At 43.7% G+C, this 21,761-nt stretch overlaps 1 protein-coding gene across 5 annotated transcripts in view; it reads left to right on the top strand.

Moving 5' to 3' along the window:
• ENOX1 (ecto-NOX disulfide-thiol exchanger 1) overlaps positions 1–21,761 on the top strand; it is a 280,653-nt gene that overhangs the window by 243,798 nt on the left and 15,094 nt on the right. For all 5 annotated transcript variants that reach the window (XM_053397289.1, XM_053397286.1, XM_053397288.1 and 2 more), the window contains 2 exons: positions 8,812–8,996; positions 17,908–18,015. In XM_053397289.1, the coding sequence (XP_053253264.1) occupies positions 8,812–8,996; positions 17,908–18,015 (293 nt within the window). The remainder of the gene's footprint in view (positions 1–8,811; positions 8,997–17,907; positions 18,016–21,761) is intronic.

The raw sequence follows: 21,761 nt of genomic DNA, 5'->3' as shown, positions 1-21,761 counted from the left end.
TACCATTGATGGGAATGTGCCTGGCTCCAGTAAACAAACTAGTGGTCACCCATGTTAAACTTCCTTTGAATTCCTGCCCTTACCCACCCCACCCCTGGCATGATGTAGGCTGAAAGGCGTAGGGAGGGTGCCTGTGGCTGTCCCAAAATGGCCTGCTGGGCCAAATAGGGAGGTCTGCTGGGGCAATATTGCTCTGTGGGGCAGAGGTTCCCCACCCCTGTTGTAGGGGGGGGGGGCGTTGAAGCCGAAAGTGCAGTGACTCTGCTAGAAGGCAGACCAGTGCACTTCTGTCTGAAGGCCAAAATGGGCCGGGCATTATTTCAGGCATGTCCAAAGTCCATTTTGGGGGCCTAATCTGGCCCGCCAGGAGGTTTAATCCGGCCCCTGTGGCAGTTTATTTCCTGGGGTAAAATCTTAAAAAAAACACCTCTGCAACTTCAATCTTTAAAAAGCCTCAACAACTATGGTCGGTCCTTTGGTCGGCCCTCACGGCCCTTCACTTCATCAAATCTGGCCCTCTTTGAAAAAAGTTTGGACACCACTGCATTATTTGATTTCTCTTTTTGTTAAAAGCAGCTATAGGGGATATCATACTAGACTGGGACTGGGACACAGGCTGTGGGAATTAAACTCCCCCCTTCCCAGTGCCATTTCTCTAATTTTATTCACCCTTCAAAGCTGCTGTTTGACCAAGGCCAGAATATCTGTGGTGCAACTGGAGCAATTGTTTTTTTATTAGGATGGTTTGTCTTATTACTGCACTTCATAAGCTTTTTTAGCTGAAAAGCTCTTGTCTATTGCAGTTGTATAGTATACAAAAAAAATAAAATACTGATGCTTCAGGACAGTGGAGTTTCCTCTCGCCCCTGGTGGCTACAAGCCTAAAATAACTCCTTAGGAATCAACTGCCTGGGCACACTAACCTGAGCATAAGCTCAATTGAACACAAGTGGGATTTATGCATCTGGAACATGCAGTCATCAGGCCAGATTCAGATTGGTTCAAGCCTTGAGGCTATACTCATTTGGGAGGGGGCAGAAGAACATGACTCTGTATCGTACAAAGATGCATCGCTCCCGTAAAAGGAACCATATTATTATTATCATTTATTTATTAGTTCATCAATTAAATCTCCACGCTATCCTTCATCTGAAGATCACAGGCCACTTTATTGTAAAGGGCAGTTTACAGTATGGCACACGATTTCTAGCCGTTTTATGCTCCCTTAGCTATCTTCACAACAGGAGAGGAGGTGAGGAAAAACAGAGATGACTTAAGTGAAAGAAAGTTTAATCTGTGTAATGACACAAGTTCAGAGTATTTTGGTTTTTGTTTATTAAAGTTGGCAAAATGCTGCTTCCTGGTGTTTTGCTGAGAGTTGTGAAACTCTGCCAGCTCAAGAATATTTTAATGTAGTCCACAAAAGCTTATGCTGTAATTAATTAGTCTTTAGACTTGCTATATGGCACCTTTTGGGGGAAGAAAGGGGCCCTCTTTGGGTAAATGCCCCAGGGCCCCCAACCATTGTGATCTGACTTAGCATTTGACTCCCTGGAGAAAACATACATTTGAAGGTGGAAATGTGTCCGGCTTTACAGAGGATAGTCCTCTGTTAGAAGGTGATCTGCATTTAGTGTCGTTTCAAGGGAAATGATGCTAAGAAGGGAATTTGCCCGTCTACCGTTTGTACCAGGACAAGCCAAGCAGGCAGCCGAGGGCACCTGGTCACAGTTTCTTCTCCTACCGTATCTCCCCCTTTGGCCAATGGGAGCTGTCACCCAAAAGATCTGGAAGGCACCAGCTTGGAGAAACCTGACTTAGAGGAAGGCGTTTCTGGTTTTCAGGGCATTTTATCTTTTTATCTCTGTCCTGGCAGCAGGAAAAAAAAAAGAGAGAGGTGAATTTGGGCCTCTGGTGTGCCTTAATGTAATTTTAGAACTGCATATGCCCTAGCCCAGGGGTGCTCAAACTTTTTTGAAAGAGGGCCAGATTTGATGAAGTGAACATGCGTGAGGGCCGACCAAGAAATAAACTGTCACAGGTGCCAGATTAGGCCCCCAAAACGGACTTTGGACATGCTGGCCCTATCCATATTTGAGAACAGCTCTTAAATCCTCTAAAGAGTCCACCATGACTTGAGATGACGGGAGGCTGTGCCTTTGTTGTGCTCTCCCTCTATCGCTCTCTGTGCCTCTATTCCTTCCATCCCTCTAAATCAGTGGTTGCATTTGGTGGCCCAGGGAGTTTGCCTATCCCAACCAGGGGGTCTGCGGCACCATTCACATAGCAATAGCTACCATAGAGAAATCAAGAATGTCAAAAGTAGGGGGTCCACGGCTTGGCTTTTGAAAAACAGGGGGTTCAAGGACCCTGACTGTTAGGTCCAGTCGCGGACGACTCTGGGGTTGCGGTGCTCATCTCGCTTTACTGGCCAAGGGAGCCAACGTTTGTCCACATTTTTTCCGGGTCCTGCAGCCAGCATGACTGAGCCGCTTCTGGCGAAACCAGAACAGCGCACGGAAACGCCGTTTACCTTCCCGCCGTGCAGTACCTATTGATCTACTTGCACTTTGATGTGCTTTCAAACTGCTAGGTTGGCAGGACTTAGCTAATTGGGAACCACCGCTCTAAAGCACACAAACACACACCCCTTAAGACCTTTTAATTCTGCATATGTTCTTAAGAATCTGCTGTTCTTTCCCCCTTAATAAATATTTCCTCCCCCCACCCTTCTCTTTAAAAATATTTGAATAATTTTATGTGATTTTAGTATTTAAAAAAAATGTTCCGGGAGTCTCCAGGGTATTGTTTGGTCTCGTAAAATACCCTAAACACCAACTGTTAGGTAGGCATGCATGTAAATATGGCCTGGATCAAAAGCACTGCATCATTTGAGATGTGGGGGGCTCTGCTATTTAGAGGGGGGGGATTAAAATCCCAGAAGACCTCGGGCATGTCTAAAGCAGCATTTTAGATCTTCGCCTTTGGTTTCAATCTAGGTAAAATTGGTTGAGCTGAAGTCCCATTCAAGTGGAACAGAAGTTTTCCCACGGCAACTATTTTCAGCTCCTTAAGAAAGCTTCCCACACAGTTGGAGATTTATGGGTTTAAGACAACAGAAACATAATAATTAAAACAAAATACACTATAGGCTTTTTTTAAAAATTCACTCCATTATTAATCACCTCATGAGATGGCCCCAAACTGCTCCATTTCTCAGCTGAAGAGAGGCAAAGCACTTTATGTTTGATTAATGGCACTTGAGAACTTGAGGAAAATGTTCATGTAATTTCTGGGTGAGAATAAAACATTACGATATGATGAATTAACCTTCTAAAGAAATTGTTTAAAATCATGCCAACAAATGTGGGAAATCTTTCTTTCACTGTCTCTCTCTCTTTTTAACCAACCACAGAAAATTATATCAATTATAAGGAACTAATGTTTCCATACTTTACAAAAGATATTCTCAAGTAATTTTATTATTCCAAAATGTCTATTCTTCTCCAAGCGTAACTTCAAAAAAAGTAAGCAGGGCAACAGGGAAGGAAACTAAAGGCACTTCCAGGCCCTTGCTATATTTGAGGGGTTGAGATTCAATTGTATACCAACCAATTCAGATTGCACAATTAAAGGGCCTTCCAGACTGGTATTTCACTGTGGCACATTAGAGTTAGTTGTGGATATATACTGATTAATAAATTATTCCATGATGTGTCCCTAACACAACCACATTATTCCTGTCATATAGCATATAGCACAAAAAATGCAGGACAAAAAAAACCCCAATAGTGTTGGTGGTATGACTTGTTACAGGATTTCAGCAGGAAATTACAGGATATGGACTGACTAAAAATGAAGCAATTATATGCCTGCCCCAACACATTTGCAGGCACAAATAATATTGAAAGTGGGGTTGTATATGACTGCCCTGATCCCACTGTGACCACAAATAATCATGAATGTGCAATAGAAAGAATGTCTACAGGGGCCGAAATTGGATTTGGTGCTCTTGTGCAACAAACTGGACTTTTTGCAGTACAGAAAGTGATGGGAAAGTGCATGAGAAAGTGTGGGATAACAATGAGGAATACGGGTGATCAAAAAATTAAATTTAATTCAAAAGAGTGACAAAGTTAACCAGGAATTTCAGAATGCATCCGTGGTTTTTTGAATTCTTTTCTCTTTACAGTACCTCATCTTCTATATAACATTTGTACCTGGGCAGGACATCTATGACCTGTTGTTGTACATTATGCAGTACTCATCTTGGCACTGTAGATTGATGGCCTCTTCTGACACCATGTTGCACGACATTATGACATTGTGTCCTTTGTTGAGACGGCGATGGTATATTACAGTGTCATCTCTGTAGTCACTATAAATATTTATGCGTGTCAGCTTCTGAACATCTCCTCTTGGCTCTTTTCTCATATTTTTGTGTTGATAACACCTGCTTCAGCTTACTCCTTTTTGATGGGCTGGCTCTGATGGGGCATTTGCAAATATTATTTTACTCTGGTTCAGGTTATCATACATTTTAATACACATGCATGTATATTTCTGAGTGGAGACTACTAAACTCAGGATTAAAACTTGTTAATTTCCCTGTCTTTCTATGAATATTTCATTGGCAGGATCTCAGTCCCAATAAGAGCGCCCGGGGATTCAGACTTGATGGCAATTCCTGCTCCTGCTCCATCTCTCCTGGGTGCCTGAGAGATCAGTGTAGCTATAGGGTGTGCATCACTCGGGTGTCTCAATCTGTCCTTGGGGTCCCCTGAATTAGCTGACCTCTGCCCTTTATCTCACAAGCCCTACCCCTCTCCTCCCCTTGTGAGCCAGTGTGCTAACCTGCCCCCATCCCCCCTTCAACTCCTTCCAAAACTGGAAGTCCTTGAGAAATTGCCTGCTGCTAATGAATTGCGATGGTGAGGAATTAATTTGAATCCCTCATACTAACCTATGTATGTCACCACATCCTATTAGCATTGCTTCCCTGAACTGTGATCACTGCTTACAGCTTCTGTTGTGAAAGTAATTTGAAGGGTGGCTCACAAATATCTTCCTGTGCTGCTTTGTGTTCCAGGCAATTATTTTCTACCAATACTTCCGGGGATGTAAAACTGGTAACCATTAATAGCAACGTATCCCTTTGTTTTGATTTTCTTTCTAATAAGAAAGCTTGTTGGCCATATTCAGCATGTTTAACAAAGAAAGTTGATGTCATTCATCATGATGTTTCTGGATCCGTGCTTAGCCACAAGGTTCAGGCTTCCAGGACCTCACATGGGGCCTCGGAACAAAATAAAAACAAATCTCACATATGGCCCTAGGGGCATGATAGCATGATATGGAATACAGTCGTACCTCGGAAGTCGAATGGAATCTGTTCCGGAAGTTCAACTTCCAAAACTTTTGGAAACCAAGGCATGGCTTCCGATTGGCTGTAGGAAGCTTCTGCAGCCAATTGGAAACTGTCCCGGACGTTCATGTTCCAAAGAATGTTCGCAAACCAGAACACTCCCTTCTGGGTTTGCAGCGCTCGGGAGCCAAAACGTTTGACTCACAAGGCGTTCGGGATCCAAGGTACGACCGTATACAGGTTTTATCTGTATGTTGTTGATGATTATTTTACTGTTTTATGCACATCTAAAGATTTTATTTTTATTATTGAGCAGTTTACTGCATTCCTTAATTGAATAAACGTTGGTCTGCATGCTCCTCTGACTGGAAAGGAAAATAGACATTGGGAAGCAGATAGGCTGAAGGGCCAAGAAGAGAAAGATATTAGGAGGTAGAAGAGCCAGGGAAGAGGTACCCACAAAGCAGGAGTAGCTAAGAGAAGGAAAAGTAAGCAACTTATTTTAACATGCCACCCTAATCTCCGCTGAGCGTCTGCACAAGATTCCAGGAGGTTCCAGACTCTCACTCAGGATTGGGAAATTGAGGCACAGTGGAGACTAGCATCTTTAAGAAATATGGTTTATTTACACATATTTACTACACCTAAAGCCTTCCATGGAGCAGGTGCAGAACCCCCCAAGATTGTCTCTCATCGCTGCTTCCATAGCTCCAGCGGCCAGTCCTGCTCCCGGGTCTCTCAGGGCAGCTTCCTCCAGGCAGCACCACATGAAGTTGTTGTCCTTTCTCCTCCCCTTCCCAGCAAACTTTGTAGAAAACAGCTCCTCCCCATCTGTCCACTTGTGAGCGTCTCGCTAAGCTGCTGCACTTGGTTTTGGAGTTTCCCTATGGAAGCAAGTGGGTGGAGCCATCCTGCCAACACCAGACCTACTGCTTCTTACCTTGATGGGTCTGAGCTGGTGGTGAGGTCATCTCCACGTGACCTGCCCTGCAGGAGCCCTAGGTTGGTAGGCACTGCTCCCACCAGTGCAATTGTCCTGCCCCAGCCCTTTGCAAGTAAGCAGCAGAGAGGCTGGTGTCATGGAAGCAGTTGCATGTGTCTTTTGTGTCCCACTAGCACATACCACCTGCTTTCAGGCGTGCCTGCAAACCCTTCCCAGTTTGTCGTAAGAAATACTTCAGCATTCAGCTTTATGGTTCTGCAAGGGGAAATGGACTCTTTTCCGAAGTATGTTCCCATGCCTTTTGAAGTTCATGCTGCATATAATTTACATATACTGCTCCTGTCAGATGACAATTAAAGATTCCATAATATAGAACGTGAAAATTACGCCATCACTGGCATGAATCAATAACGTGCCCTTACTTATGGAATTGTTTGCGGTTATGAATTTGATTACAGCTGTTTTATAGTGATGTGAATTCACAACAGTACCAGAATAAATAATATACAATATTTATTTACTAAGCCAAACAGTCCTTGATGTTGGCAAGAGGAAAGTTTTTTTCTGGAGGAGCGTAGCAATGTCCCTAAAATGCTAGATAACACATTTGCTGCCCTGTCTATATTTATGCTCAAATAATTTATTTAAATAATGTTGCTGCTGCGATCTTTATAGCTTCCTGCATTTTGCTACACAAATTTCAGTCTACACTGCAGACGGTGCAATTCATTTGCTAAATGTAATTTCCATCTCTGCATACTAATCGATTTCCTCACAAACACCTGCTATCTGTTATGATAATAAAGCTGCCATTCTAAATTGAAAAGGGGCCAAATGCAGCTTCCTAAGGAAATGACTTAAGTGTCTTTCAATGCTACTAATGCAGTAATGCTTCTGTAGTGCCAACATTTTTTTCCAGAGCATTTGCATTTTATATCACTTGGTTCTGTTCCATAATTTCTCTGTCTATGCATAGCCCAATGCTGAGGAAAGAATCCAAAGGGAAAAATCTTAGTTTTCATCTGCAGGCTTTCACTCTAGTACTGACCCGCACTGTGTGTGCAAATCGGAAACAAGGGCACGTTTCTTGGAGACTGGATACTGACCAGAAAATCGAGATATGCATATCCCCCAACTGCTGTTGGAGATTAGGCATATTGTGCACATTCTCCATGAGGTCTGGGGAATGTGCACAACGGCTGGTTGTTATGCACATTAACCGCTCACATTATTCTCAACATATATGTGTATAGGGCTGTTTTGCAGAAGATAGAGAGACTTATTTTGTTGCTGTTTTTGTTGCTTCAGAGGGCAAGATTAGAGCCAATGAATGGAAACTTCAGGAAAGCAGATTTCAGATCAACATTAAGAGAAACTCTCTAAATTAAGAACTTTTCAGTAGTAGAATGGACTGCCTCAAGAGGTGGTGTGTAAGCAGAGGCTGGACACTCATCTGTCAAGGATACTGTAGTTGCATCCTGCAGCACAGATCCTGCACTGAGCAAGGGTTTTGACTAGATGATCTCCTTGCTTGCTTCCAACTCTATGGTTCTATTATTTTCCCCAAAGATAGAATAGAAATTATCAATCAATGTCATTTTGGGAAATGTTTTGTTAACTTGTACAGCGGAAACCTGCTGAAAGTTTAACCTGTGTTCATAGCTATTGTCTATTTTTCTATTGTCTATTTTTGCTATTGTCTATTTTTCTAGCGAAAGAGGTACATGAACACCTCCCTTGTTCTCTTATAATGGCAATGGCACTCACCTGTGAGGTGCCAGAACTGAGCTCCACTGAGCTCCAGCTGGAAAAAACCCTTCCTATTGCATAATTCTCTGGTTATCTTTCAGTTTTGTGCTTGAGGTGTGTGGATGGGGTGGAGATGTCCCTCCACGTAACCCAAAACGCTTTTACCGGCACCCTCCTAGAGAGGGATATTGGGTTCAGCCCTCCAGCATTGAGCCCCATGTTCCACCTGCCAAACGTTGAGGCGGGACAAAGTATCGCAAACCATGCTGCAAAGATCCTGAGCCAATCCAAGTGGGGCTTGAAGTCACCACCAATCAGCTGATCAGTGCTGACTTCAAGCACCACTGGGACCAATAAGTGATTAGGAGCTCCCGAGTGGAACCAATCCCAGTGGAGATTGCATTTGGCACCAAATATAATATACGCCAGCCCCACTTTCCAAAGAACAATTCGGAACACCTTTTGAGGTTCTCAGTTGCAGAGGAAGAAAATAATGCAGAAAAGCAGGCCTAAACCATGGTTTGCCTGGTGTATGCTTGAAAGCTCATACCGGAGTTTGAGTTCTAATCTGTGGTTGACAAAACCAGTTCTGTTGTGATGTCTGAATTAAGCTTCTTTCATGGTGCCCATCTGTGTTCCGCTGCAAATTGGCTTATCTAAGATTATCTGCTGGCCTGCCAAGCAAATAAATTTCTAGTTATCTGTTGAATGCAATCCCATTATATTAACTACCAGAGTGTTTCCCTTCTTTCAGCCTTAGCTGCTCAAGCTTATGCACTTAAGGAAGAGAACGACAGTCTCCGATGGCAACTGGATGCTTACCGAAATGAAGTTGAACTCCTGAAACAAGAGAAAGGGCAGCTCTTTCGAACAGAAGAAAGTTTGACAAAGGACCAGCAGTTGCAGTTCTTGCAGCAAACGTTACAAGGCATGCAGCAGGTATTCCTTTACCAGAGGTCTGAACTGTTTTTAAAATAATCCTCCCAAACTGACGCATACTGGGGGGGCATACGTGCAATTGAGAGCAGTCACCAGAAAGCCCCCGCCAAATTTGGTGCAGTGCTCTGGAAGAGAACTGATTATTACTCCTGTAACCCAAACAATAGGATGTGGGTGGCACTGTGGTCTAAACCACAGAGCCTAAGGCTTGCTGATTGGAAGGTCGGCGGTTCGAATCCCCGTGACGGGGTGAGCTCCCGTTGCTCAGTCCCTGCTCCTGCCAACCTAGCAATTTGAAAGCACGTCAAAGTGCAAGTAGATAAATAGGTACCGCTCCAGCAGGAAGGTAAACGGCGTTTCTGTGCACTGCTCTGATTCGCCAGAAGCAGCTTTGTCATGCTGGCCACATGAGCCGGAAGCTGTCTGCGGACAAACGCTGGCTCCCTCGGCCTATAGAGTGAGATGAGCGCACAACCTCAGAGTCGTCCATGACTGGACCTAATGGTCAGGGGTACCTTTACCTTTAACCCAAACAATGGAGAAGCTGAGTGTGCTCATTATTTAAAATTTAACACATAAAAATTAAAAAAAAAGAACCTTAAAAAATTATCTGCCTTTTCTTTTCTTTTCTTTTCTTTCAATATGTGTATGTTCCCCTCTGGGGTACAGGGAGTGTGCATTCACAAACTAAGATTTTAAAATGAAGGGGTGTAAAGCGTAATTAAATGCCAGGGCGATATTTCAAAAGAGGAAATAGAATGGCTGATATTTATCCATCTGTACATGTTCTCAGACACGTTTTTTGAAACTACATGAATTCTGCCGTTGGAGCTGTGCAGCAGAAAGCACCAAGTCACTAAAATAAAGGTGCAGAGAAAAGAATTCAAAATTGCTCAAGCATTGGAGAGTGTATTCCTAGTTGTTTGTGAACGTGGAAGAAGTAACCAACAAATGCCCATTGACACTTGTTGTCCTCCCATTCTGTGTGGCAATTTAAAGTACAATGGGTGGCCTAATAGGTGGAGAATTGTGCTTTACTAGGAACAAAATAATGCTTGAGTATGAGGGAAATGAGATATCCCTACAACCAAGTTCCAGCTGGGAAAAATGCATTTGTATTCCTCTGCCATTTTAATTCCTCTGCAACTGCTGGGATAAGGATGTTTGTATCTACTTCAGCTGCACATAAGGACTGCACATTATTTCTGCAATTATCTAATCTTTTGGAAAAGCCCTCTGTCTGAGGAAGAAGCCTATCAGCGAAAATAAGTGCATTTTTTTCTGTTGAAAAATAAGATAAATATGACAAAACTGGTTTATTTGCAAGCTACTGCTACAGTTCTTCTTTTCTCTCTCTTTTCTTTTCAAGATTTCTTCCCACATTTAAAGGACTAGGCAATCAAAAATTGTATTATCATTTTTTCCCCTTGGGTATAAAAATGGCAACCCTTGCAACTGATATTGTCTGGAAATGAAAATCCATTTGATTTAAGGGCAGTTCAGGCGTTGCACTTATACTTTTTTGAGATAATTCTCCTCATAGAGCTACGTTACAGTTTAATTTCACACCCAGTGTGAGATCTCTAACAAACAAATGGAAATAATGTCCTGTATCCATGGTAACAAATGAGATATGCTTTACCTGATCTCATGATGGAACTGAATGAGGAAACTACAGAATTTAGCTCTGAAAAAAGCATTCGAGACTTATCTGAGCTATTCCCTTGACCTTAAAAACAGGTATTCCATCCAGCTCACATCTAAATTAGGAGCAAATTGTTTTTGGCATCTGTCTCAAGAGAGAATAGAGGAATGTGCCTTCAGGGTGTAAAGTCAAACTGCTGTAGCTGTAGAAGCCAATACGGGAGAGGCATGTTTTGTTGAGTCTGGGGCAGGTGAAGGCGTCCAGTTTCGCTGGTGCAGAACAAAATTTGCAGCAGAAGGTCCCATACTACTATTTTTATTTACGGCTATTAGCCCATAAAATATATACAGACATAAAAACACAGAGGCATAAAAACCGATATATCCGACAACAGAAGGTGAACACCACGATGCAAGGGTGGGTCATTGAGCAGAGCCAAATGACAGCTTGGGGCCAGGAGAGTTCCAAGGGACGGTTAACAGGAAAAGAAAAACTGAAGACGAGATCCGACATGCACTCTCATCATAACAGTCCGATTAGTTTTGATGTTTTTGTTGTTTTTTGGTGGTTTTTGTGTGTGAGATAACCGCATTCAGGAATCTCGCCACCTGCAGAGTTACAGAAGGATCTGTATCCTGCAAAAGCAGTGCGGCGTGTAACTCAACAGGCCTGCCAACCAAGCGCAGTAAAGCAGGACCCAGGAATTTAGTCCTGGCTATGCTATGTAGGGGACAGTTGAACATTATATGTGGAAGAGATTCAACAGTTTTCCCGTCACACACGCATAGTGGAGACACCAAACCCTTGGAAAATCTGTGGCTCAGCAGGTTCGATGGAAAGACATTGAACCTTGCACGAATAAATGCAAGTCGGTGTGGTACTGATGAAAGAGATGACATATATGATGGAAGGCCAAGTGGTGGGGTTATTCCGTGATACCTGGGGGAGCAGACACCCCCACCCCTGGCGAGGTTGTGTTGATTTTCAATGTCTGCTAATCTTTGTTCAATAAGGCTTTTGGCTGAGCGTAGGTTCATCTTTAAGGTCCCATAACCCCTGTGCTTTCACAGATAGTTATTATTCCTTATTACCCAAATTGTGGTCACAAAGTTCAGGTAAAGTCAAATCGCCACTGCATGAAATTCAGCACCTCCTCTTTGACCCCAGCCTTCTACCACCAAACTTCTCTTTCTCAGCCATCCCCTTTCCCAAAACTGTACAGTCCCTTCTGGTTGGGTTTGTTTCTGTTTTTCTCCCCGTCTTCTCTGTGCATATTCTTCTCTAGGATATTCTGCTTCCGCTCTAACAGGCTCCTTCCGTCTCCTTGTCCCTTCCACAGCCCACATTTTCAAAGAAATGTATGGAGTGTCTGTGCTGAATCAGACTCTGGCTTGGGGCTTTGTCTTCCTTAGGGGTCAACCTGTTGCCCCAAGCTCACAAGAAAACATAGTACTAATTCCTGCAGTTTTCCGCAAAGTTTTTTTCTGCCCCTACTGCCTTTTCCTCCTTCCCTGCCAACACAACATGCCTAATCCATCCCCTTGCCCTTGAATGAGTTTTTCACCTGTGCATGGGACATTGCATTGCAAACTAAACTGGGTTCTCAAAAAAGAGTCATCTGCGCTGCTCAATATGATAAATTTATAGAAAGATTGTCCTTTTGGAAACGAAATGTGGATTATAATATCCCACTCTTTAACTCCCTCTAAAGGTAACTTTGCAAAGGTGGGGAGGGGAGAATATACGGGGGCTTTTATAAGTTTTTATTTTTCCTTTCCCATTTTGCAAAAAGTCTAAATAAGAATAAGAGTGCTTTTAAAAGAATGGCATTAAGGAGAAAATAATAGTGGCTGGGCTCTGTGAATGGATCTGTAAGCTAAATGGATTGTGGGAGTTGTAATGGGATACGGAGATTATTGCCTCCCGGTTTCTGATTCATATCATGCTCAGGGAAACAGGATTCAAGAGAGCTGACTCACCTGAATGAGGCTTTCAAGGACTGGTTTAAGAACCTGATGGCAAGCTTTTCATTTAGTGTCCATTTGTAATGGCTTTCGAGAGAGAGAGTGAGAGAGAGAGACAATATAAGGTTGCAGTTTTCTATATCTCATATCGTTACTCCAAAAACTGGGAGCAAATCTCAAAATGTAATGTGGAGTTTTGTTTTGCTACTGAGTAGCTGGTTATATATATTATTATTGTTATTTTTAAACCCAGTTACCATTTCCCTCTCTAATCGGATCATTTCACATGAGGTGTCATCTGTAACCTGACAGTTATTAAGATTCTCAGGTTCTGTAGTTCAGGGGAAAAAACCTTAAAACACCAGTGACAAAAAATGGCAACGAATCATTCAGTATGGATTGCAGAATATTTCCAGAATAAATGTTGCTTCAGCAGCACATACACTAAAATTGGAATGATACCGAGAAAATTAGCAGGCTAAATGTCATGCAGGGTTCTGGAAAGGGAAAATGCATTATATTCTAAGATGTTGTGTTATTCTGGTGTAAGAGATACACATTTCAAGCCAGAGTTGGCAGATAGGCGTTTCTTGAATTGGGGCAGGAATGAGGCAGCAATAGCAGAGCAACTTAGGGACGCGGGTGGCGCTGTGGGTTAAACCACAGAGCCTAGGACTTGCCGATCAGAAGGTCGGCGGTTTGAATCCCCGCGACGGGGTGAGCTCCTGTTGCTCGGTCCCTGCTCCTGACAACCTAGCAGTTTGAAAGCACGTCAAAGTGCAAGTAGATAAATAGGTACCGCTCTGGTGGGAAGCTAAACGGCATTTCTGTGCGCTGCTCTGGTTCACCAGAAGCAGCTTAGTCCTGCTGGCCACATGACCCGGAAGCTGTCTGCGGACAAACGTTGGCTCCCTCGGCCAATAAAGCGTGATGAGCGCCGGAACCCCAGAGTCAGTCACGACTGGACCTAATGGTCAGGGGTCCCTTTACCTTTACCTAGCAGAGCAACTTACTGTCATGATGTTTACTGGACTCATATGTGAGCCCTGGATTTAAATCAGGTGAATGGAGTCCATAGGGGCGGGGTGAATTGAGATAACACAGGATAAGGCAGATTGGCAATAAGGTATATTATTATTACTTATTCAATCTGCACACTGCTTTTCATCCTAAAATCACAAGGTGGCCCACAACATAAAAAATACAAGTCGAGAACACAAAACACATCATCAAAATAGGAACAAAAATAAACCAATAACCCCCTCCCAGAAACACATTTAAAAGGATATATATTGAGGATGAGGCAGGTGTTCTCTTGACCATAGATACTCACAACTTTTTTTATCAATGCATTGTCAGGTTGTGACCTCACTTATTTTATATATGCTAATAATTTAATACAGTGGTTCTACAGCTGTCGTCTAGGACTGCTGGTGGTTCACGGTTCATTTCAGGTCCTTGAAACTGTGCTGAGAATATTGGAGGAGAAAAATTCTGTGGCATGTCCACATTAAGTATTCATATTTATTTTTAATTATATTTATACTGCTTCTAAGTGGACTCTGGAGGCTCTCGCAAGATTTCAGATGTGCCCCCCCCCCCCCCGAGATCTCATGAGAACCTCCCAAAACCCAGTAAGCAAGCCTGAGCGCTTAAAAGCTCTCTGCCTTGCTTGGGGCAGGGGTGGGGGTGGTAAGAACCATTCAGCATTCCAGCTCTGAAATAAAAGAAACAATAAAATGCCATTAAAAATTATGGCATCTAGCACTGCCATTACAGTTACTAGAACAGGCGGGAAAAATTCTTAAGTCTGCTGCAACACTTGAAAATTTTCAGTTGGTTCATTGGGTGGGGGGAGTTTGGGAACCTCAGATGTATTGATATACGGCGTTGTGGGTTAAACCACAGAGCCTAGGACTTGCCAATCAGAAGGTTAGTGGTTCGAATCCCCGCGACGGGGTGAGCTCCCGTTGCTTGGTCCCAGCTCCTGCCAACCTAGCAGTTCGAAAGCACGCCCAAAAGTGCAAGTAGATAAATAGGTACCACTCTGGCGGGAAGGTAAATGGCGTTTATGTGCGCTGCTCTGGTTGCGCCAGAAGTGGCTTACTTATGCTGGCCACATGACCCAGAAAAACTATCTGCAGACAAATGTTGGCTCCCTCGGCCAGTAAAGCGAGATGAGCGCCACAACCCCAGAGTCATTCGCGACTGGACTTAACTGTCAGGGGTCCTTTACCTTTTACATACCACACAGTATACCACAAAATCTCAGAATCCTGTGTTTAATATATATTAGCGGGAGGGTGCCCTTGTGTCTTTCATTGAGGCTGGTCTGAAAGGGACACTGCAGATGGCAGGGAGAGAAACGTTGGTTTGTATTTAAAGAATTTGCCTAGTTCTGGGCAGCTGCAAACCATAGTATGCCACCAGTTCAATGAAATATTCTTGAGAATGGCAAGGCCTGCTATTGAATCAGTAGGGTATGCAAGAGTAATTCAGATGTACCTGATCCAGTTCACCCCAAAACCCCTGATTACCTTTATTCGGTTGTAGCTTCCTATATAAGTGGATTGTGTTTGCTCATTATGCGTACCAATTATCAGATGAACTTACACATTCTCGTGTTTAGAGAGGATAAGACATTGTGGCAGGGTGCTACTAGCAACAATTCACACAATCCTACATTGCCCTTTGGAATTTGTGTGCGCTTGAGAGCATTTCGTGGGTGTTAGCATTCTGGGCCATGCTGACAATATTCATTGCAGAGGCTTGAGCAACCCAGCTTTTGTCTATAGTGCTTTCTATATTTAATGCTTCAGAAACGCTCAAGATTGGTTTTGAGATGGTGATTTTTCTGTGGTGTATTTATGAGATCTGAGACATGGGATGATGGTTGCAGGAAGAGAACGAGCGCAGGGTTTCAAGAAATCAGCTAAACTGACTATCAGCAGAGATAATTTTATAATTTCTAAGTGCTATTTTCACCCTTTTGAATTACTCTGTAAATGACAGCAGAGACTTGGGGGGGGGTCCTATTCATCTTAGAACCCCATCGCAAGAGCTTTAGCTCTAACAAGGCTCATTCAATCTACCCATCCTGTGGCGGCATCCAGGATCTACAGGTTACAGCCCCCAATCGTGATTTGCTTTGCTTCTTTCCGCCCTTTTCCTCCCCCCATCTGCACTTCATTTGAGCATTGGGGAGAACATTAGTATTGCAGCACCCCCTAATCAGCTGCACATTCACCAAAGGTTGAGTTCCAGTGAGATCGTTGGGGATTACTTCTCAGTAAACCAGCACAGGATAATTTAAGTAACTTGAGAATTGTCCGTCTTTGACCAAATACTTCACAATACATTAAAATAAAAAACATTAAGATGCTTCATGGTTCCATATTCTGTGAACCGCCCTGAGAACTGCAGGTATAGGGTGGTATCTAAATTCAAATAATAATAATAATAGTAGTTGAAGGCAGTGGATTTTGCTTTCACTTCACTATTTGTAACAATTGTCCACTCATTAATAGGTTTGAAGCTGACCTTTCCAACAGCTTATCTAAAGGAAGTGGTGTTGGGGGGTGAGTGTTTGGACCCCTGGGTTCTCACTTGTGGGTGTCTCAGAGCTCCATCCTCTCCCCAATGCTTTTTAACATCTACAGTGGTACCTCGGGTTACATACGCTTCAGGTTACAGACTCCACTAACCCAGAAATAGTACCTTGGGATAAGACCTTTGCTTCAGGATGAGAACAGAAGTCGTGCTCCGGCGGTGCGGCAGCAGCAGGAGGCCCCATTAGCTAAAGTGGTGCTTCAGGTTAAGAACAGTTTCAGGTTAAGAACGGGCCTCCGGAACGAATTAAGTACTTAACCCGAGGTACCACTGTATATGATACTGCTGGGAGAGATCATCAGGTGGGTTGGGCTGGGTGCTCACCAGTATGCGGATGATACTCAGCTCTACCCAATGCCATTTTTCTAGAAAAAGAGGCCCCAGAGCTCACCATTATTCTCTTAGAATGGCAATGGTGCCCACCTGAGAGGCGCTGGAGCTGAGCTCCGGTGAGCTCCTACTGAAAAAAGCCCAAGTTCTACCTTTCTTTAAAATTGGAACCAGTGAAGGTCCTATGTGAGGGTGTTGAGGATGGATGGCGGCTAAAAGATTGAGGTTGAATCCCAACAAGACAGAAGTACTGTTTTGGGGGGCCAGTGGATGTGGGGTACTCCCTAGTCCTGAATTGGGTAACTGTGCCCCTGAAGGACCAGGTGTGCAGCCTTGGGGTCAATTTGGACTCATAGCTGTCCATGGATGCACAGGTCAACCTGTGTCCAGGGCAGCTGTCTACAAGATCCATCTGTTACTCTGGCTAAGGCCCTACTTGCCTGTGCACTGTCTCGCCAGCATAGTACATACACTGGTTCTCTCCTGCTTGGGCTATTGCAATGCGCTCTACGTGGGGCTACCTTTGAAGGTCACTCGGAAACCACAACTAATCCAGAATGCCGCTGCCAGACTGGTGACTGGGAGCAGCCACTGGGACCACATAACATCTGTCCTAAAAGGTCTACCAGGGAAGAATTTAAATGTGGGGTCCTAGAAAGGGTTTCTTCATAGAAGAGGAAAGGGGAAAGGGAAGAGAGGATCAGGCTAATTCCAGTTGAAGGCCAGGCGGAATAGCTCTGTCTTACAGGCCCTGCGGAAGGAGATCAAGTCCTTCAGGGCCCTAGTCTTGTGGGACAGAGCATTCCACCAGGTCGGAGCCGTCACTGAAAAAGCCCTGGCCCTTGTGGAGGATAAGCTATTATTATTCATGGACCTTAGGGTCCTCTGCGGGACATACCAGGAGAGGCGGTCCTGAATGTTGTATTTCAGATGCAATTGATGCATTTCAGATTATGGCTTTGGGCAGAATGATGTGGCTGTGGCCCAGTGACTAATTATTTTAAAGGACTGCATTAGTAAATTATTTAGGGGCTGGAGTGTTTACCTCGGTATTATTAAAACCAGAGTGTCTACAAATAAGGCTTTGGCTCAGATGGATGTGACAGCTTCTCTGCAGATGGCATATCCAACCAAGAGTTTGTGTTCTAATGTGTGGTTAAGCTATTTGTTACATTAAGAGAAGTGCATTTCTCTGCTGAGTGGCAGAAAATGCAGACAGAGATAATTTATGTCTTGTTCAGCTTAGACACAACAGTCACAGCAATAAAAACAGAAAACGAACCGTGTTGCTTGCATGAGACTCTGCAATCGTGAATATTTAGCATCAGTAATCAGAAACATCTTTTTTATTTTTCCCGTGCAGCAATTGTTGAAAATCCAGGAAGAATTAAACAATAAAAAGTCAGAACTTGAGCAAGCAAAAGAAGATCACACGCACACCCAGACGATACTGAAAATTCTCCAGGACCAGGTGAGTGTGAGCTGTATTAGCAGAGTTGGGTTCATTGTGCCTCGGTACTGAAAACTTGGCCCAGTAGCATTTGAAATTAGTGCAACACGGATTTCATTGTCTCTCTCTTGTTAATCACATACGATCCATGTTTGCATATGTAACTGGTTTTAAAGGAGCACACAGTAGAGTTGAAGAAGACAGTGTCAAGGCATAATGGAGCCCTGCCTCTGTGGCAGCGGGAGATCTTTAATCTCATCCCTTGTAGCACATTTTCCTCCGCACAGATACCAGCAATGCCTGAGTGTTTTTCTATCTGAAGACAAATGGATTTGGGGAAAGCTAAATATGCCGGAAAAGCAAACGTATTTCAAATAAAACAGCCATTTCTTTGAAGACCAGTAGCGGGTAAAATGAGTTTAGCATCTCCTGTCTCATTCATGCAGATGCATGCGCGCAGGAGAGTGAATCATGATGACAGCAAAAGATCCCCAGTGTTTCTCTACACTTCCCCAACAGTGGCAGGAAGCAAGCCTCTTATAAACTTAAGGATTCCGTTGGATACAGTTTTCTTTGACGCTGTATGATGCTGAAAAGCATGGTCCAGTGTGAGACACTTAAGTCTGTAATAAGGGGATAACCTAATGATTCTGGAATAAAGTATTGGAAACAGTTACGTACAGTGGTACCTCGGGTTACAGACGCTTCAGGTTACAGACACTTCAGGTTACAGACTCCGCTAACCCAGAAATAGTACCTCAGGTTAAGAACTTTGCTTCAGGATGAGAACAGAAATTGCGTGGCGGCGGCAGTGGGAGGCCCCATTAGCTAAAGTGGTACCTCAGGTTAAGAACAGATTCAGGTTAAGAACAGACTTCCAGAAAGAATTAAGTTCTTAACCTGAGGTACCACTGTACCATGTTCATGTGCTATATTAGTGTTTTAAGTTTAAAGGGACCCCTGACCATTTGGTGCAGTCGTGACCGACTCTGGGGTTGCGGCGCTCATCTCGCTTTATTGGCCGAGGGAGCCGGTGTACAGCTTCCGGGTCATGTGGCCAGCATGACTAAGCCGCTTCTGGCGAACCAGAGCAGCAGACGGAAAAGCCGTTTACCTTCCTGCCGGAGTGGTACCTATTTATCTACTTGCACTTTGACGTGCTTTTGAACTGCTAGGTTGGCAGGAGCTGGGACTGAGCAACGGGAGCTTACCCCGTTGCAGGGATTCGAATCGCCGACCTTCTGATCGGCAAGCCCTAGGCTCAGTGGTTTAGACCACAGCGCCACCCGCATCCCTGTTTTAAGTTTAGAAGTGCTTATATTGTCAAGATTGCCATTGTCCATATTCTTTTCTCTCTCCAAGACGGTCAGACTAGCCAGGGAAGGGATAGCCTGCCATGTGTATAAATGTGTCTGCCCCACCCTAAATCTGGGTGACAGGTATTTTAAAAAACAAAAACAAAATGTGCCCCCTTCAGGCAGCTTTCACTAGTCTTGCCCACTTCCATTATCTGAGCCATGCCGGAAGAAATATGTGTGGGGTGACAAGAGTCCAGGAAGGTACATTGTGGAAGAGAAAAGGTTCAGCACATTCGGTGGTCAGTAATGGATCCCACCCACTGCTTTAGGGTGGGGACCAAATATGGCTGCCTGGTTCACAAAGACTCAACAGAAATCCCTCATTTTATGCCGGGAAGAGGTAGTCATTTGGAAAAGGCGTTTTGGCGAGCAATGAAAGGCAGCTGCGTCTTTGCCAGTTTGGTGCCAGAACTCAGGCTACTGATTACTTGCAGCCTCGCAGAAGCCAAACAACATTTACCCGGCAACCATGTCCCTTGCATGGAAGGGCCTCTATTTCCCAGCGTAAAATCCAACTCAAGTTTGTCCTGTCACCTTTCGAGCCCTTTGCTGCACACATTAAACTTTTAGATGATACACTCTGTGATGTACAAGAAAGGTCCCATAATCAAAAATATTGTAATTTAATATCATCCTCAATCTTTATTACGGTCCAGAGACCCAACAAATCGTTACAAAGCAATGCACAATTCATACAGCTTACCTCCAGGTTAAACAAGCATTTTGTTCAAAAGATAGGAATCATTGGTTCTTGCAACCACCGATAAAAACTTTGCAATTCTAATGTTCTAGCATTTGTCTGGTCTTCCAATAGGAACCTGACATAGCGAGCCTCTGATTTTCCCGGGAAAGGTACCAGCAAGGGTAATATCAGTTCAGCCCTGGCTTGCTCATATTTTGCACAGTGCAGCAAAATATGTTTTATGGAATCGATGTCTTGAGCACATGAGCAAAGTCTTTTCCTTTCCTTTCCTGAGATATTCCTTTCCTGAGATTTTCAAGTTTTGTGTCCCAACCCCAGGGGGAAACACATGCCAATGTCCCTCCCCAGAGGAGAGGATGGCAACCCCTAAACATTCTTCTCCTGGCTTGTTAATCTGAAATCAATGTAAGTTGTTCGTTGCAGGTGTTGAAGTCTTAAGTGGGTCAACACAAATCTTGCACTGAACAATGTAACAAGAGCTCTGCAAGGTGTGTTGCCTATTTCCAAAGCTTGAGGAAAGAGAGGACAGATTCTTTAAGACAGCAAGGAAGGCCAGCAACTGGAAGGAGGCAACCTCATTGCCTCACGATATAGCTGTGGTTTCAGGCAAGTTATAATTGGTCAACTGAGCAATTGCCTGCATAGAAAAGGGCTGGGAATTAAACATTATGTCATTGTAGTTGGAGCCATTTTAACTGGAGCTGATAAAGCTTTGTAATTTTGGAATCTAATTGAAGTTAATTCATTCTTGATTATCAAGAGATTAAGCAGCTGCCTGAATTAAACAAGGGACCATGTTTGATAACTTGCCTTAATGACGCAGCCGAGGACTTTCACACGTGCTCTCAGCAAGGCTTAGTGGACTCTTGCAAAGACGCCGTTCCTAATACTGAAATCTGAGCATCTGCAGCGATGAACTTTTTTTTACTATCTAATATTCCACAGATTTAGGCAGGGGCATTCTTGCACATATTTAACTTCAGGGTATGCAATATTTTTTAATTGTTATCCATTCATTCTCAATTGTTTTGTAATCCGTTGGTTAAAACCACATTCATTATACAATCCATTTGTTAGAATAAACAGTCTGGGGGTAAGTATTGATCCAGCACTGAAGTGCCTTTTCTTTTCTTTGGTTAATATGCCAGCTGGGACCTTTTTGGGATGGAGACAGCTTGGCCAACTGTCTAGACTACTGCAATGCATTGTACATGGGGCCACCTATATAAATGGTCCAGAAACTGACATTGGTCCAGAACAGGGATTCAAGATTATTACCGTATTTTTCGCTCTATAAGACGTACCAGACCACAAGACGCACCTAGGTTTTGGAGGAGGAAAACAAGAAAAAATATATTCTGAATCTCAGAAGCCAGAACAGCAGGAGGGATCGCTGCGCAGTGAAAGCAGCAATCCCTCTTGCTGTTCTGGCTTCTGGGATAGCTGCGTAGACTGCATTCACCCCATAAGACGCACACACATTTCCCCTTACTTTTTAGGAGGGGAAAAGTGAGTCTTATAGAGCAAAAAATACGGTAGCTGGGATGGGTGTTTTGACTATATGGCACTTGTGCTTTTCACCAGCATTGGCTCCCAGTTGATTACTAGACTGCCACCTAATTTAAGCTGCTGAAAAACCTTAAATCCCTAAACGACTTGAGACCAGGTTACCTGAAAGGGCATGTTCTCCCATATATACTTACCCA

The sequence above is a fragment of the Podarcis raffonei genome, chromosome 7, assembly GCF_027172205.1.
Source record: "Podarcis raffonei isolate rPodRaf1 chromosome 7, rPodRaf1.pri, whole genome shotgun sequence".
NCBI lineage: Eukaryota > Metazoa > Chordata > Lepidosauria > Squamata > Lacertidae > Podarcis > Podarcis raffonei.
Note: the sequence above shows the minus strand (reverse complement) of the source record. Positions and strands in the feature narration are given on the sequence as shown.